This window comes from Maylandia zebra, linkage group LG13 (assembly GCF_041146795.1).
Source record: "Maylandia zebra isolate NMK-2024a linkage group LG13, Mzebra_GT3a, whole genome shotgun sequence".
In the NCBI taxonomy this organism is placed as follows: Eukaryota; Metazoa; Chordata; class Actinopteri; order Cichliformes; family Cichlidae; genus Maylandia; species Maylandia zebra.
This window is the reverse complement of record NC_135179.1, coordinates 10,631,292-10,644,550: the sequence shown is the minus strand read 5'-3', so window position 1 is coordinate 10,644,550 and position 13,259 is coordinate 10,631,292. Positions and strand designations below refer to the sequence as shown.

At 40.3% G+C, this 13,259-nt stretch overlaps 1 protein-coding gene across 1 annotated transcript; it reads left to right on the top strand.

Annotated features, from left to right (window-relative positions):
- The first annotated feature begins 1,202 nt into the window (after positions 1–1,202).
- Positions 1,203–11,780, top strand: synpo2la (synaptopodin 2-like a). Its single transcript, XM_004570044.6, has 4 exons — positions 1,203–1,581; positions 4,793–4,944; positions 5,175–5,887; positions 7,363–11,780. Exons 1-4 carry the CDS (start codon positions 1,480–1,482, stop codon positions 9,990–9,992), a joined length of 3,597 nt encoding a protein of 1,198 aa, XP_004570101.3. The 5' UTR covers positions 1,203–1,479; the 3' UTR covers positions 9,993–11,780.
- Positions 11,781–13,259: the final 1,479 nt, after the last annotated feature.

Below are 13,259 nucleotides of genomic sequence, written 5' to 3'. Positions count from 1 at the left end.
CATCTTGTGACTCGTGTTCAGTGTTAAAAAAAAAAAAACACTATGAAGACATCTGTTGCTTTAGGCCACACTTAAAGTATTAATAATTACTAGACATATCACCAATGCTTAAAAAGCATAAGAACTGCATATAAACTTTACATAGCCAAATCTGGTAAAAAGCACTTGCTCACTTTGCCTAAGAATTTAAAAAGCTTCCCCCCGAGTAGAGTTATGTTTCTACAATTGACTTGATTCAGGATTTTCTGAGTGCCACTTATGGCACTTTGTGACAGCAGCGTTTAGCACAAAGCATCACTGTGCACTAAGGTACAGCTTCTCAGACATCCAGTCTCTTAGCTTGGTTTGTGTGTGAAATGTCTCTGTTCAGACTATCTGCAGCAGCCAACATATCCAAGAGTTTGGCTGCGTGTGTGAATGTGGCATCTAGCTGTGACCGATCGATGTGCATAAAGGTAAACATGCGGTGGGATGCATGTCTGCCTGCAAAGAGAGGCGTTATATTACCTCTAATTTAATTAACAACAAACTGTTCCAAAAATCTTTTAGCAAAACAACTTTTTCATTTTATTTTTAAACAATTATGTGATCATGGGATACTTCTGTATGTGCCATTCAGTCAATAATGTGAATGCTTGTGGATAAACTTTGGTCAAATCTCAGTGTAGCAATGCAGATTCTTCATCCAGAGCATTAGTATTTCTTCCAAAGACTCTATGATGACAGCCTTGCATGTTTCCAGAGGATCTGGCAGAATGCATGCACTAATGACTGACGGCGCCACAATCTCCACTTACTGTCCACATGGATAATGTTTCTCAACAGAAAAAAATGTATTTAAAGTAATTAATCATAAGTGGTGTCTTCACTCATGGCAAAGCTGTCGCGAGATGGGAGAGTGACTCTGCTAAAGGTTACTACCGACCTCAAATGCCAGATATGAAACACTGGCATTTGGATGTTCTGAATGGTAACTTTGCATTGATCTGAAGAGGAGCAGGCAAGACATTGAAGGTGGCGGTGCCTTCCAATTTCAAAAATAGGACAGCACCCAGTGGCACAGGTCTGAGTGACAGGACAAGTGTTGAGCTGGACCCTCCCCTCCCTCATTTGGGGCAGGCATTCCTCTGTGTAAGCAGACACAGACCCCCTCCCATCATATTTCTCTCTCCTTCTCCCTCTCTTTTTCCTTTGGCGATGGTAGTTGGCTGACACGGAGTATGGGTGGGCACACAGAAGTGTGTGTGTGCGTGTGTGTGCTTGCATGTTTGTGTGTTCAGGTGTGAGTGCGAGCTCAGAGGGAAGTCAGCACCCGGACAGTGTGCTAGGCGAGAGCAGGCCAGAGCTCTCCGATGGGGCCCTGACTAGGGCCAAAGCACTGAGGGGGGTCCTCAGATGAATGATTAAAAACCTTAGAAGAAAAGAAAATAACTACAAAAAAGAAGAAAAGATAAAAAAGAAGATCCAGAGAGAAGAACAATGGTTGTAGAGGAAGTGATAATTACATTGTCTGGTGGAGCGCCATGGGGGTTTCGTCTCCAGGGAGGCGTGGAACACCAGAAACCACTCCAGGTAGCGAAGGTAAGGCGAGTCACTCAGTATGTTGGACAGAAGCCAGTATTTCACAGTTTGCTAAGACAACAGTGAAAAGAACAAAACAGTGTTAAAGTCAATAGCGTCACCAAGCAGAAGAGAAACAGCAACAGAGTTTTATTGTGTAGAGCTAAAGGAACATTGGCAGTGTTCAATGTTGGTTTGGGGCCTGAATATGAGTCATCATCTTGTTTGAGAACTTTTTTTATGTAGAGTTGTACTGATGATTGATTGGGTGAACTTTAAACTTCAAGTACAGATAAGTGGGAATGCTAGGCCACCCTGTTGCATATCTTCCTCTGACTGCTTTGCCTGTTAAGCTCAGCATTAAAGAAAATGATAGTAACCCAGAAATCAAGTAACATTTGCAGAAAATATTTTTTTCTGTTGCTGGCCACAGTGCGCCCTACACCTCTGAATAACATCATAATTTCATTCAAGAAACACTTCAATTAACCTGGCCACACCCGATAATCTTGAAGGATACATTCAGTTGGTTTTTTTATTGTAAAGTAAAATTACAAGAGTGAAAAACATACAAGTAAGCAAAATGTAGTGACCTCAGGTTATTTCTTTATAATATATTTGTTTATAATGTTAAAAAAAATCTTTATTCCATTTTTGAGAATTGCAGACTAGTTAAATATTCACATTTCCTTGAGTCCACTGAAGGTAAAGGAAATATTTAACCTTCGAATTCTCACATGGAGTCACTCAGCTCATTTTACTCTCCAAAAGCAAATTCTTCATGGGCAATAATTTGGTACCAACACTTGGCAGAAATGGAGCAGTCCAAATTTCAGTCTTGATCTCCATTTAGGATTTCAGAATGTGGCATGATATGAGATGGGGAACATATACTGGATAAAAGGATTCATTTGGCTCCCAAGTATATAAAAAATAGCACCTCTGATATAAGCTTCTCTTTTTATTTTCTGACTTAATATGTACATTTGTTTGTATTGAACACATTATATTGCACACACTTTATGAATGTATATTAGCATAATATGAAAAATAGATTCATCCACACATACTTTCCATAATTGTTGACTGAGCAGAAGTACTTTTGAAGGTGGCTATTTATAGCTGAGAAGCATCAGGTCTCTAGGTCAGCCAAGGTGTATGTTTCAGCTCAGTATTTAAAAATTAGCCTCATACACTATTTCTGAACATGCACTAATCGTCTTGATGCTAATCGTCACTTCCTTGTAGGTTCACATCAAAAAGAATTACTAATCGTTTGACATCTTTTACTCCAGATTGTTGCTGCTCTGACATCACATATGGCGTGGTGTTAATTCAAATGAAGCCCCCCCCCCCCCCCCCCCCCCCTTTAAAAATGATCTCCATATTACAAAATACAGGAATCTATCTACTTGGCACAGTAGGTCAGGGAAATTGTATTATATCCTGTTTTTTCACAGGATACAGGATAATTTTCAAATTATCCTGTTTTTTCAATTTCAAATGTTAGTATGGCCAGTTCTTCTGTGCAATGAATCTTGCATCCTTATTTGTATAATGCACTGATATATACCTGTACTGTAACTCATTATCTTCCACAGTTGAGTTCATATATAATATTTGCACTGGCAAAATAATTATCCTTTGGAAAATGTTACTGGCTTAGATTGTCTAAGTAAACTTTTAATATGTTTTCATGAGTGATTCTACGTTGTTGAGTTATGAAGAGTGACATGTAGACAAGCTGGCCTCGGGACACCAAGTCACCTTTACGAAGGTGGACAGCTGGTTCTGTCTGATCATCTAAAACAATGTGCTCCTTCACCCCTGAGAGGAGGAAGCTGTAATCTTGTCAGGTCTCACACTATATCATCCCAAACAGGTGGAGCAGTGTGTGGCTGCACTGAAAAGAGCTGGTGTGTCAGTCCTGGGTCTGTGCCGTTGAGACAGCATGTGCATGCTTCTATGTTTATTTATATGACTTTAAGTGTATTTTTGTACTTCCCCATGTGGTGAATGTGTGCACGCATGTAAGGCTATTATAACTGTTATGATTTGTGGCCACAAAGTGACTGCGTGAATGAATAACAGACATCCCTGCCACAAGTAAGCACGGACCATTTTAAAAGGCTTAGCTAAATGGGGACATGGGATTTAATTACAGACAAACTAGAATAGCTGGAAAGAAAACTAGTTAAGGTAACCAAAGCAATGCTTCTCCATCTACTAATTCTAATATTAAAAATTTCTTTCATATATGCCTTCGTAGAGCGTAATCAAAACTGCACTGTTAGCTTAAAAAATAGGAACATCTTCAGGCCTCTGTTTTAGATTTACTATAGCTTGCACAGACCTGAGGCAGTTTAGAGTGGGCAAAACGCCACGGTCCTGACAGACCTTGGGCACAAATAGCAAAGCACCAAATGAAGATGGCTTCTGGCTGGCATTTCCTTGTTAAAGTGTGTATGAGAGCTCCACTCGAGCTGTAATATGTGGCATATGTCTGCAGCAAGATCGAGCTGTCAGTGCAGAATCTGGTCTCTGTCTTTGTCAGTCATTATCACAAACCAATCCAAGACAGCAGCATAGCTCTGTTGTTTTTTTAATTTTCTAATCAAAAGCGTTACAAAAGCTGGTCTTTCCCTGATCATTCTCTGGGAAAAAATTATCACAACTCTGTACTATACAACTTGTACAGCCCTTCAAAGTAAGGTGGCAGGGCTGAGACTTGGCCTCAAGTTATGTTTAGTTTCATAAAATCCTGGAACAATAAAAAGTAAATATGACATCATTCAGCAGGATATGAACAGTTGCACACTCTAAATATTTAAAAGGTATTTCACAGTAAAGGTATTTTGTTTTGGTAGCATGTAATCACTATTAATTTAAAACAGAGAAAGGAAGTTTACTTCCTTTTACTAAGGAAGGTTTACTGAGGAAGTCTATTCTCATTCTTTTATTATTAAAAACTTCTGCTTGCAAGGCCTTTATACCTGATTTAAGACATAAAATGTTATTGTACATGTACAAGGACAATAAAGGGCTATTCTATTCTATTCTATTCTATTCTATTCTATTCTATTCTAAATAGTCCTGGATGTCTCTTCTTGTAGGTTATCAGGGACTTGTACCAAATGACTGAAACAATATTTCTTCATACAACGGGTCAAAAAATTTAGATTTTCAGTTATTTTTAGTATTTCAGCTTTTAACTTGTTTTGCCTATATGCAGGTGCGCAAACGCAGCAAGGCATGCAGGGCTGGGTTGCGGGAGGCTGATGAGCTGGTCTCCATCAATGAGCAGCCATGTGCAATGCTCTCCCATGCCCAGGCCATGAACCTCATCGACAGTTCCCCTGGGATATTACACATCCGGGTCAAAAGGTCAGAAGAACAAGAGAAAGTAAACTCTTCTCAATCTTAAAGCATCAGCAGCTCATTGTAATAGATAAAGAAAAGTGTAAAATGCACTGACTTGATACTTGCTGCCCTGTATTTAAAATGAATTAAAAAACAAGAAGACAGCGTATACTAAAAATAAAAAAAGTTATGATATCACATTCAAAGGTACTAATTGACATTAATACTATTTTAACCTTTGCACTTGTTTTCAGGGCACCTGCTGGTTTTCAGTCTGTGGTGCTTGTGACCCGAGCCCCATCTCCCCGAATAGACAAAGAGTACCGTGCTGCTCTGCGAGCTATGTCACCAAATCACCCTCACCATGCACCTGTCCGCGAAGTCCATCGTAGCCGCTCCACCCTAACCAGCGGCTTGACATCGCCACCTGGGAGCGAGGCTTACTATGGCGAGACTGATAGTGATGCAGATGTGGCAGGCTACGAGAGACAACGCAGGCAGAAACGCAGAAGCCCCAGCAACTCCAACCCTGGGAAACCCACAGGACGAACCTCTCCTGAGGGTGGGGAGACATCAGAAATGAGTGGCTATGACAGCGCTCCAGATGCACATGTTTACCCCCGTTTATTGGATGGTGGAGAGGGAAATGGAGGAGGAGGTCTGCCAGGGGTGGCTAGAAGGGAAGTGATTTACCAACCTCATGGTCCCGGAATGTGGTCTTCCCAGACATCGACAGAGACTTCCTCTATCATATCCTCAGCAGATGACCAAGGGCCACGGGATGCAGGGCAAGAGGAGGATAGTGGCTTTTTAGAGCCTGCCAATGTGCCACTGGTATCCCCTGAGAGGGCAAAGGAGGCTCTGATGCTTGGCTCCCGTAACCAGCTCGTGCCCATGGTGGGTCCTGTGAATAAACCCATCGATGATGAGCTTACAACAACATACATGGAAAAGGCCAAGCAAGCCAGTAAGTACACCTGGAGAAGGCCACTGGGATCAACTTGTGCCTCACATGTAAAAGTTAAATAAATATCCTATTATGATTTGGTGGGAGTTTATGATTATGATACAAATGATCCAAAAATTAAAAATCAAACAAATACGCCTTACCTTTTTCTAAACAGTGCGTCAAGAGAGGTCAGTTATTGATTTAAAACAGCGCTTTAGGGAGCTAAAACAGATCAGTTTTGGAACTACAGTATTTATCTATATATGGTACCTGTTTATAATTACCCTAGAGTCACCAGCCGAGTTTTGAAGCTGGTCATTAGCTATTTATATCCATTGATACTCTGGAAACATCACTGATACCAAATTAATTGTACCAATACTGTCGGAATAGTGTGATATGAAGCTTAATCAAGCTTAATCAAAAAGACTAACGTGTCCAGTGTGATTTGTTTAATATGACAATTAGCAAAACTAGCCACGCATAAATGTTTTTTGAGGTTTGAAGCTCAAAGTGGGTGGGTGTCAAATCTGATAACAGGGCATAGTCATATAGTTTAACGCATGTTCCTCCAGTTATGTAAAAACCCCAGCAATCAACCTAGGAGCCCAGAAAACCAACTGCTTTTTGATATCAGGTGGCAAACCGAGGATAATATCTAGAGCTCTTGCTGCTCTCATCCCCTTTACTCTTTTCTTACTTTTTTTTTCTTACTGTATATTAAAAGAACAATAATATGTGATTTGTTCTGTAATACTCAATAGTACTTTGGTTCTTATTAAAATTGCAAATGCATTTTTATGCTTTTCAAAATGCATCAATTAAAATGATGTGCTTACATAAACCTTGACTCAATAGTTTCACAATCTTTGAAGAGAGGTTAAAAAAATGCGATAGTGATGAAAGCACAGAAAATGACTAAGCATTCTTTCCTAAAATTTGTCATTCTGTCTATCATCCTTAATTGATTCTTGGAATTCCTCCTTGCCATCACTGACATTCTAATGTCCTACTTAAGAACCATGTCCTAAACAAATTAAAATTCCGCTTCATGTGGCATTTATACCAGGGTAATAGAATTAGATTGCCTATGATCTGTTTAATACCATAACAAGTTAAAGGATATGGTATGTATGCCTTTTGAAGTTCTCCTTCCAGTCACCTATGACATCAAAGTTTCCATTAGAATGCAAATACTTTCATTAAAGTTAGATGTCAGAGTACATGACCCTAACAATGTGCAAATTTATCCTTCACCTTAGCTAATGTGATAAGCTCAAAGCTTCTGTGGAATTTTCCTGGAAGTGCTACTGTGGCAAGTTAAGAGATGGATGCCTGTTGGACAGGCAGACAGGACAGGTTTAGAAGCTTATGTCAGAGTTCATTCTTTCAAAGGCTAAATCTTTTCCTTTTGAAATTCTGACCCTAAGATTTACTTTACATTATGCCACTGCATAACAACTTCTAATAGTTTTGACTTTCATATCCTGCAGAACTGAACCGAGGGGATACACAGCAAGACAAACAAGTAAAGGAAGCCAAAAGCAAGTGTAGAACAATCGCCTCTCTTCTGACAGATGCTCCTAATCCTCACTCAAAAGGTGTGCTAATGTTCAAGAAGAGAAGGCAGCGCTCCAAGAAGTACACACTCACTAGCTTTGGTAGTGTTGATGAGGACAGGTGTCAGGACTCACAAGAGGAGGATGGGGTACTTCCTGGCAGTGAATCTGAGTTTGATGAGGAAGGTTTTTCATCAGTTCCGGACCCGACTTGGGACAGTGACTATCTGGATATGCTGGAAAAGAGGGCAACAGCAGGTACTGAAGGTCGTGGGGATGGAGCAGAGGATGCTCCGAGTCCAGGTTTGAGTGACACTGTGGGCAAGGGTGCCCAGTTATTTGAGCAACAGAGAAAAAGGGTTGCTGAGCATGCCAAGAAGGCAGAAGCAGCAAAACCTCAAATACCTCCACAATCCCAAGTCCATGAGGAACCTCAGATACTCCAGATGTTTCAGTCACAACAAGAAGTAGAGCCACAAATAAACTTACAACCTCAGCACATAACACTACCTGGAACTATATCCACACAATCAATCCTATCACAAGCCCCAGGTCCAGTTCCTGTTGCATCCCGTGGAATGACTAATGGAGACCTATCCTACTCTGCAGTCAGCACAGCTAGCATGGAGGAGTCATCTCCACCAGTGGCACCCAAACCAGCTACTGCCTCAGTTACCATTCTGACCAGTCCTGGTCAACCAGCCGAAACACCATTGCCAGAACTACCTGTGAGTAATGTTCTCAACAGGACAGCACGTCCTTTTACCCCTGGCTTTATCAGCATTCGGGCTGCAACTGCCCCTGTGACGTTCCGGCCACCTGTCACAAAGACAACCCAGCGTCCTGCCTCAACAGCTGTTGTGCCGCCACCATTTTCCACTACATATGAACTAGACATTAACAATACAGCAGGAGCTTCACAGCTATCCCCTGGTACTTCATCAGTGATCTCGCCACAAACTTCCATACTTCAAAGTTCCTTGGTCTCAAAGCCAGAAGCTCCTGTTACCTACCACCCTCCATCCCTTTCTACTTGTGTGCAGTCAACACCACCAATTACTACTGTTCAGCAGGCTCCATTTCCAATTGTGACTCCAGCCTCTATTCCATCAGTACCACCAGCACCACATGTACCAGTGATTCTAGTCCCTGGTCCACCTACATCCCAAATTCCTGTGTCAGCTGACCAAGTTATCACAGTGTCTCCACTTCAAACACCAGTTGCTCAACTACCACTGCAATCTTCAATTGCACCTTTGTCTCAAGTGTCAGTGGTCTCCCAGTCTGAAACTGTAGCACCAACCCCAGTTCCTGGTCCAACAGGTCGCACAGGAATCTTGCTTGAGGCTCGAAGGCGTAATGGGAAACCCAAACCAATGTTCAATGTGCCAGATGTTAAAAAGAAATCCCCCAATCCTGAACTGTTGTCTATGGTGCAGAATCTGGATGACAGATCCAGCCGACACAACTATGGCCAACCACCCGACGAGAATATCTATGATGATTCTGAGGAAATTAGAAGTGATGAGGCTGGCATAGGAAAGGTGCCTCCTCCAGTGGCACCCAAACCACGAGTTGTTCACGAAGCTCCACAGATTCTCCAAGCAGGAGGTAAGGGGGCCCAACTGTTTGCCAAAAGGCAGAGCCGTATGGGTATGTATGTAGTGGACACTCCACCCGAGACTACTTACCAGAAGGAAGGGACAATGCACAGTGCAGCACAACCCCTTGGTTCCTCCCTCAATCCTTCACTTCCTTCTCAATGGAAATACTCCCCAAATGTCCGTGCACCGCCCCCAATTGGGTACAACCCACTTTTGGCCCCATCTATCCCTACTGGGCCTCAGAGAGAAACAAACAAGCCAGACAACAGGGGTAGAGGAAGCTCTCCAAGAGAGGGCATCAAAGCACTGGATTTCATGAGAAGGCAACCCTATCAGCTCAATTCTGCCATGTTTAACTATGGGGGCAGCGCTGCCAATCTAGCAGCTATGCCTTCTTACCAAGCCCAGCAGCGTGACTACATACCACCAATGGTGGGAAGCTCCTTGACCTCACCAAGGCAGATCCCCGTCAAAACAGCCCGTGTCTATGAGGTCAAGCGATTCTCCACACCTACACCTATGTCCGGTCCATCTCTCGCTCCTAAAGTCCTCGCACCACGCTCAGCTACTTGCCTTGGAGAACGTTTGACTCACTCTGGCATGACCTCCCCACCTCCTGAAACCTTCACTCCAACTCCAGTCTCTGCCTTGACAACAGCACCAGACAGTATACCAACCCCAGCTGCACCTCTGTCCCAACCAACTGGACCACCCAACCTTCCAAAATTTTCTGCCACTCCCATTCCAAACCCAGTGCCCCCTGCAGTCCCAACACCTTATGCTCCAGTGTCATATACCACTGGGCTCCAGTCAGCCAAACAGTTTCAGAGTGCTCCTGAGCTCAGCATCCTTGCCTCTCTGCCTCCACTCAAGTCCAACCCAGTACAGGCACCTAAACCACGATTTGTGGCCACCAAGGGAGGTGTTCAGCCCCGTGTCTGGAGGCCAGGGGCAATCTGAGGGCAATGAAGCAGTCAGTACCATGCTTGGACATCTTCATATTCATGAAAAGGCTAATTAATCATGGACAGAAATATATCTGACAATTTTGTTAATTGGTTGATAGAAAAAACATGGAGTTAAAGATGTTTTATGCTTTGGGAAACTGATGGGCAAAGATCAGGACTCATCTGCAAAAATTAGCTGCTGAAGTAACATAAAATGGCAATTGAGTATGAAATTGAAATATAAAAAACAGGTGAGTTAAGTTAAATGAGAACAAAAGATTTTTTTTTTTTTGCTCAAAATGCTGCTTATCACATTTATTTTGCTGCAAACAGATTAAATGAGTCACACTAGTTTTAAACTATATTGCCATACACTGTATAGCCCACCATATGCCTGTCCTGGGGGAGGTTTGTGTAAGGCTTCTGGAGATCTCTTCTACTAATTTAGCGGAAAACCCATCTAAACAGAGCCTGTACTGAATTATTCTTTGAAACTTGAAATGTCTGAAAAGTGAACAATGAATGAACGAATGCCATTATGAGCAAAGCTCAAACCACTAAAAATATATGTTGTGTGATGTAGACTGGAGTAGGTGGATCTTATAACATGTAATTCACAGTACTCGCCCTATTCAGTCATGTACACTCATGGGTGTTTAAATGATGCTGTTTTTTAAACACCTCAGCTCGCTAGGGTCTATAAGTGAAGGCAAGGTTTGCTCTTGCAACAAGTCAGATACCTCCACTCACTATAACTAGAGAGAAATGCTATCTTTTTAGCCCAGGTCACAAACAACAAGTGCCTGGGCTGTCACTGAATGAACACTTGTTACTGGATATCACTGCTTCTATTTACCACCTAGACACACCAGAGTCATATAGTTGCACTTTGCAACTATATGTAAATTCATAACTTTTATTAAACAAATAACACAGATGAAGAAATGTGTATTTTGTTTTGTAAAGTTGTAATTTATTCAGAGGGAATGCATGGGGAAGTAGATAGACAGAGAAGCACTGGCCCTTCTGAAAGGGTTCATGAAAAGAGAGCGGCTGTGGAACGAGGACATATTTAGGAGTAATGGGGTCACAGTTCTGGTGTTGCCATTTCACTGAAGTGGTCACAATCAAAGTCAGACTTCTGTCTGTTGGTTTGATACCTCACAGCCTCTAGAAATTAAATTAGAATGACCAGGAAAGTTTGAGCCATGAAGTTTGTTGGACAGAAGCACAGAGGTTTAGCTGTTGTGTTCTAAATAACAATGGGTGCTGTTAAAAAGTAAGGAGAAATATGTTTGATGAATATGTGCTTCCAAAGACTGAATATGTTAAAGGAACAAGTAAGAAACACAGAAAGACTGTTGTGTTATATTTGTGGTACTCTTGGTAGATTTTTTTTTTTTTTTTTGATTTTTTACCCTTTTTAAAATACAGTTTCTCTTCAAGCTTGTTCTTGTTTTCATTATGTCATTAGAAAACTAGATCTTAGATATAAATATGCTGAGGTGTACAGTGTGAGTTTCTGAAAGTACATGGATTAAATAATGAGTGTGAAAAATGTTTGTTATTAATGCTGAGTAGAAGTTTATACTGAGAGATGACAAGATATTTTTAGAGGAATAAAATTAGACTTCAAGGCTCTCCAGCTGTCTGACATGTCTGATTTTATACTGCCCTCTGTTGGTTAGTCTTTTAGTGTATGACAAAAAGCATGCAGAAATGGAACTTGTAACTGAACAATGAAGTAAATGTAACTGTATAGTAGTTTAAACATTAAAAAAGGATTAAAAGATAAAAATTATTACCAGTGCAGAGTTTGTTTGTTTTTTAACTTCAGACTAATTTTATAAATTACATAGGTTTGTAGCTCGTTAATAAAAATAGTAACTCAGATAATATAATAGAATATGAATTATATTTTCACATAAGGAACCTATTGGGTCATTCTATGAAAAAATCAGTGAGTGTGTCTAGCTTGATTAGAATCAGCTCATTTTTGTTTGTACAACAACTTTATCACATTTAATAAAGCCATGAAAAATTCTACCTTCAATGAATATTTTGTGAGTTCTTAAAGTATAGATAAAGATCAAAATTCTAACATTGGAGCTAGCCACATTAAAATTTCAGGGCTGGAAAATACATTTAAGTATTGTTAAAAATTGTAGGTAGATCAAATGCACAACCACTCCAAATGTCACAATTTAAAGCCAAAGTGTAATTTCTTTCTTTTTTTCTATAAACAGCTCTGAGGATCTATATTATGGGATATATCCTAGAGTAGCAAAACTCCATCAATTTAATGTGACAGACTAACAGACATGACCATTTAAACCTTGGATGTTTCATCATATATTTCACAGGAGGAAACTTCAAAAACTATAGTATGGGGTAAAGTTTTAAGTATCATATCATCATATTGGAGAGATACCCGGTCAGTACAATTTATAGCATACAACATGTCCTTTTTTGTATTTTCTAATGTTTTTTTTTTCTCATTTTAAACACAAATGTTGAAGCAGTTGTTTGAGATTGAGTTAGCTTCTTTTTGACATATTTCTTAGAGCTAAATTGTAAAGATTCAGTGTTTATTACTTCTGCAGTTCCAAGAGTCATCTTTTTGACTAATCTTTGTCTTACTTTCTTACTTTTCAGTAAAGACTCTAGGAGTGAGCTAAATCTGGACATTATACATATATAAAATGGGCGGGGGTGGTTTGGTGTATAAAAAAAATACTATTTTCACTTTTTTTCTGTTAGTAAGATTAAAAATTAATACTCAAAAAGTGCATTATCGTTGGAAACTTGTTGTTTAATGCCATCTATTCATTTCCCAACACACAGAATGTGTGATTCTATATCTGGAACTCAAAATGTATATTCATGTATAAATTTTGACTATAATGTAATGCAATAATGTTATATGGTTGTACTGTGTGTCAGTATATTTTTCTTTCTTTCTTTTCTTTTTGCCTACATGAACACTTGCCACTAAGTGGTGCTGTGGGGCATCAGTGTACACTGACAGTACATTAAAAATGGCCAAGCCCCACACTCACATGGGAGGCTATATATAGAGCTGCTAATATCCAAACATAATACTCTTTATTTATAAAGAAAATGAATTGTTGCCAGGTCCCTACTGTAATTAAGAGTTGCTTCTTAATTTACCTACTTAAAAAAAGATACATTAAAAAAGGGGCCTATGGAAAGTTTCTATTTCAAGATGTGCAGAAAACATCCCGTGGAGTGTTTTCCATGGGCTGTACTAGAAATAAGA

What these genes read in the sequence shown, in the direction of transcription:
- synpo2la (XM_004570044.6), top strand. Translation starts at nt 1,480, where the DNA reads ATGGTTGTAGAGGAAGTGATAATTACATTGTCTGGTGGAGCGCCATGG. An exon ending in AACCACTCCAGGTAGCGAAG is followed by an intron (nt 1,582 to 4,792) that starts GTAAGGCGAGTC and finishes GCCTATATGCAG; the next exon opens with GTGCGCAAACGCAGCAAGGC. An exon ending in TTACACATCCGGGTCAAAAG is followed by an intron (nt 4,945 to 5,174) that starts GTCAGAAGAACA and finishes ACTTGTTTTCAG; the next exon opens with GGCACCTGCTGGTTTTCAGT.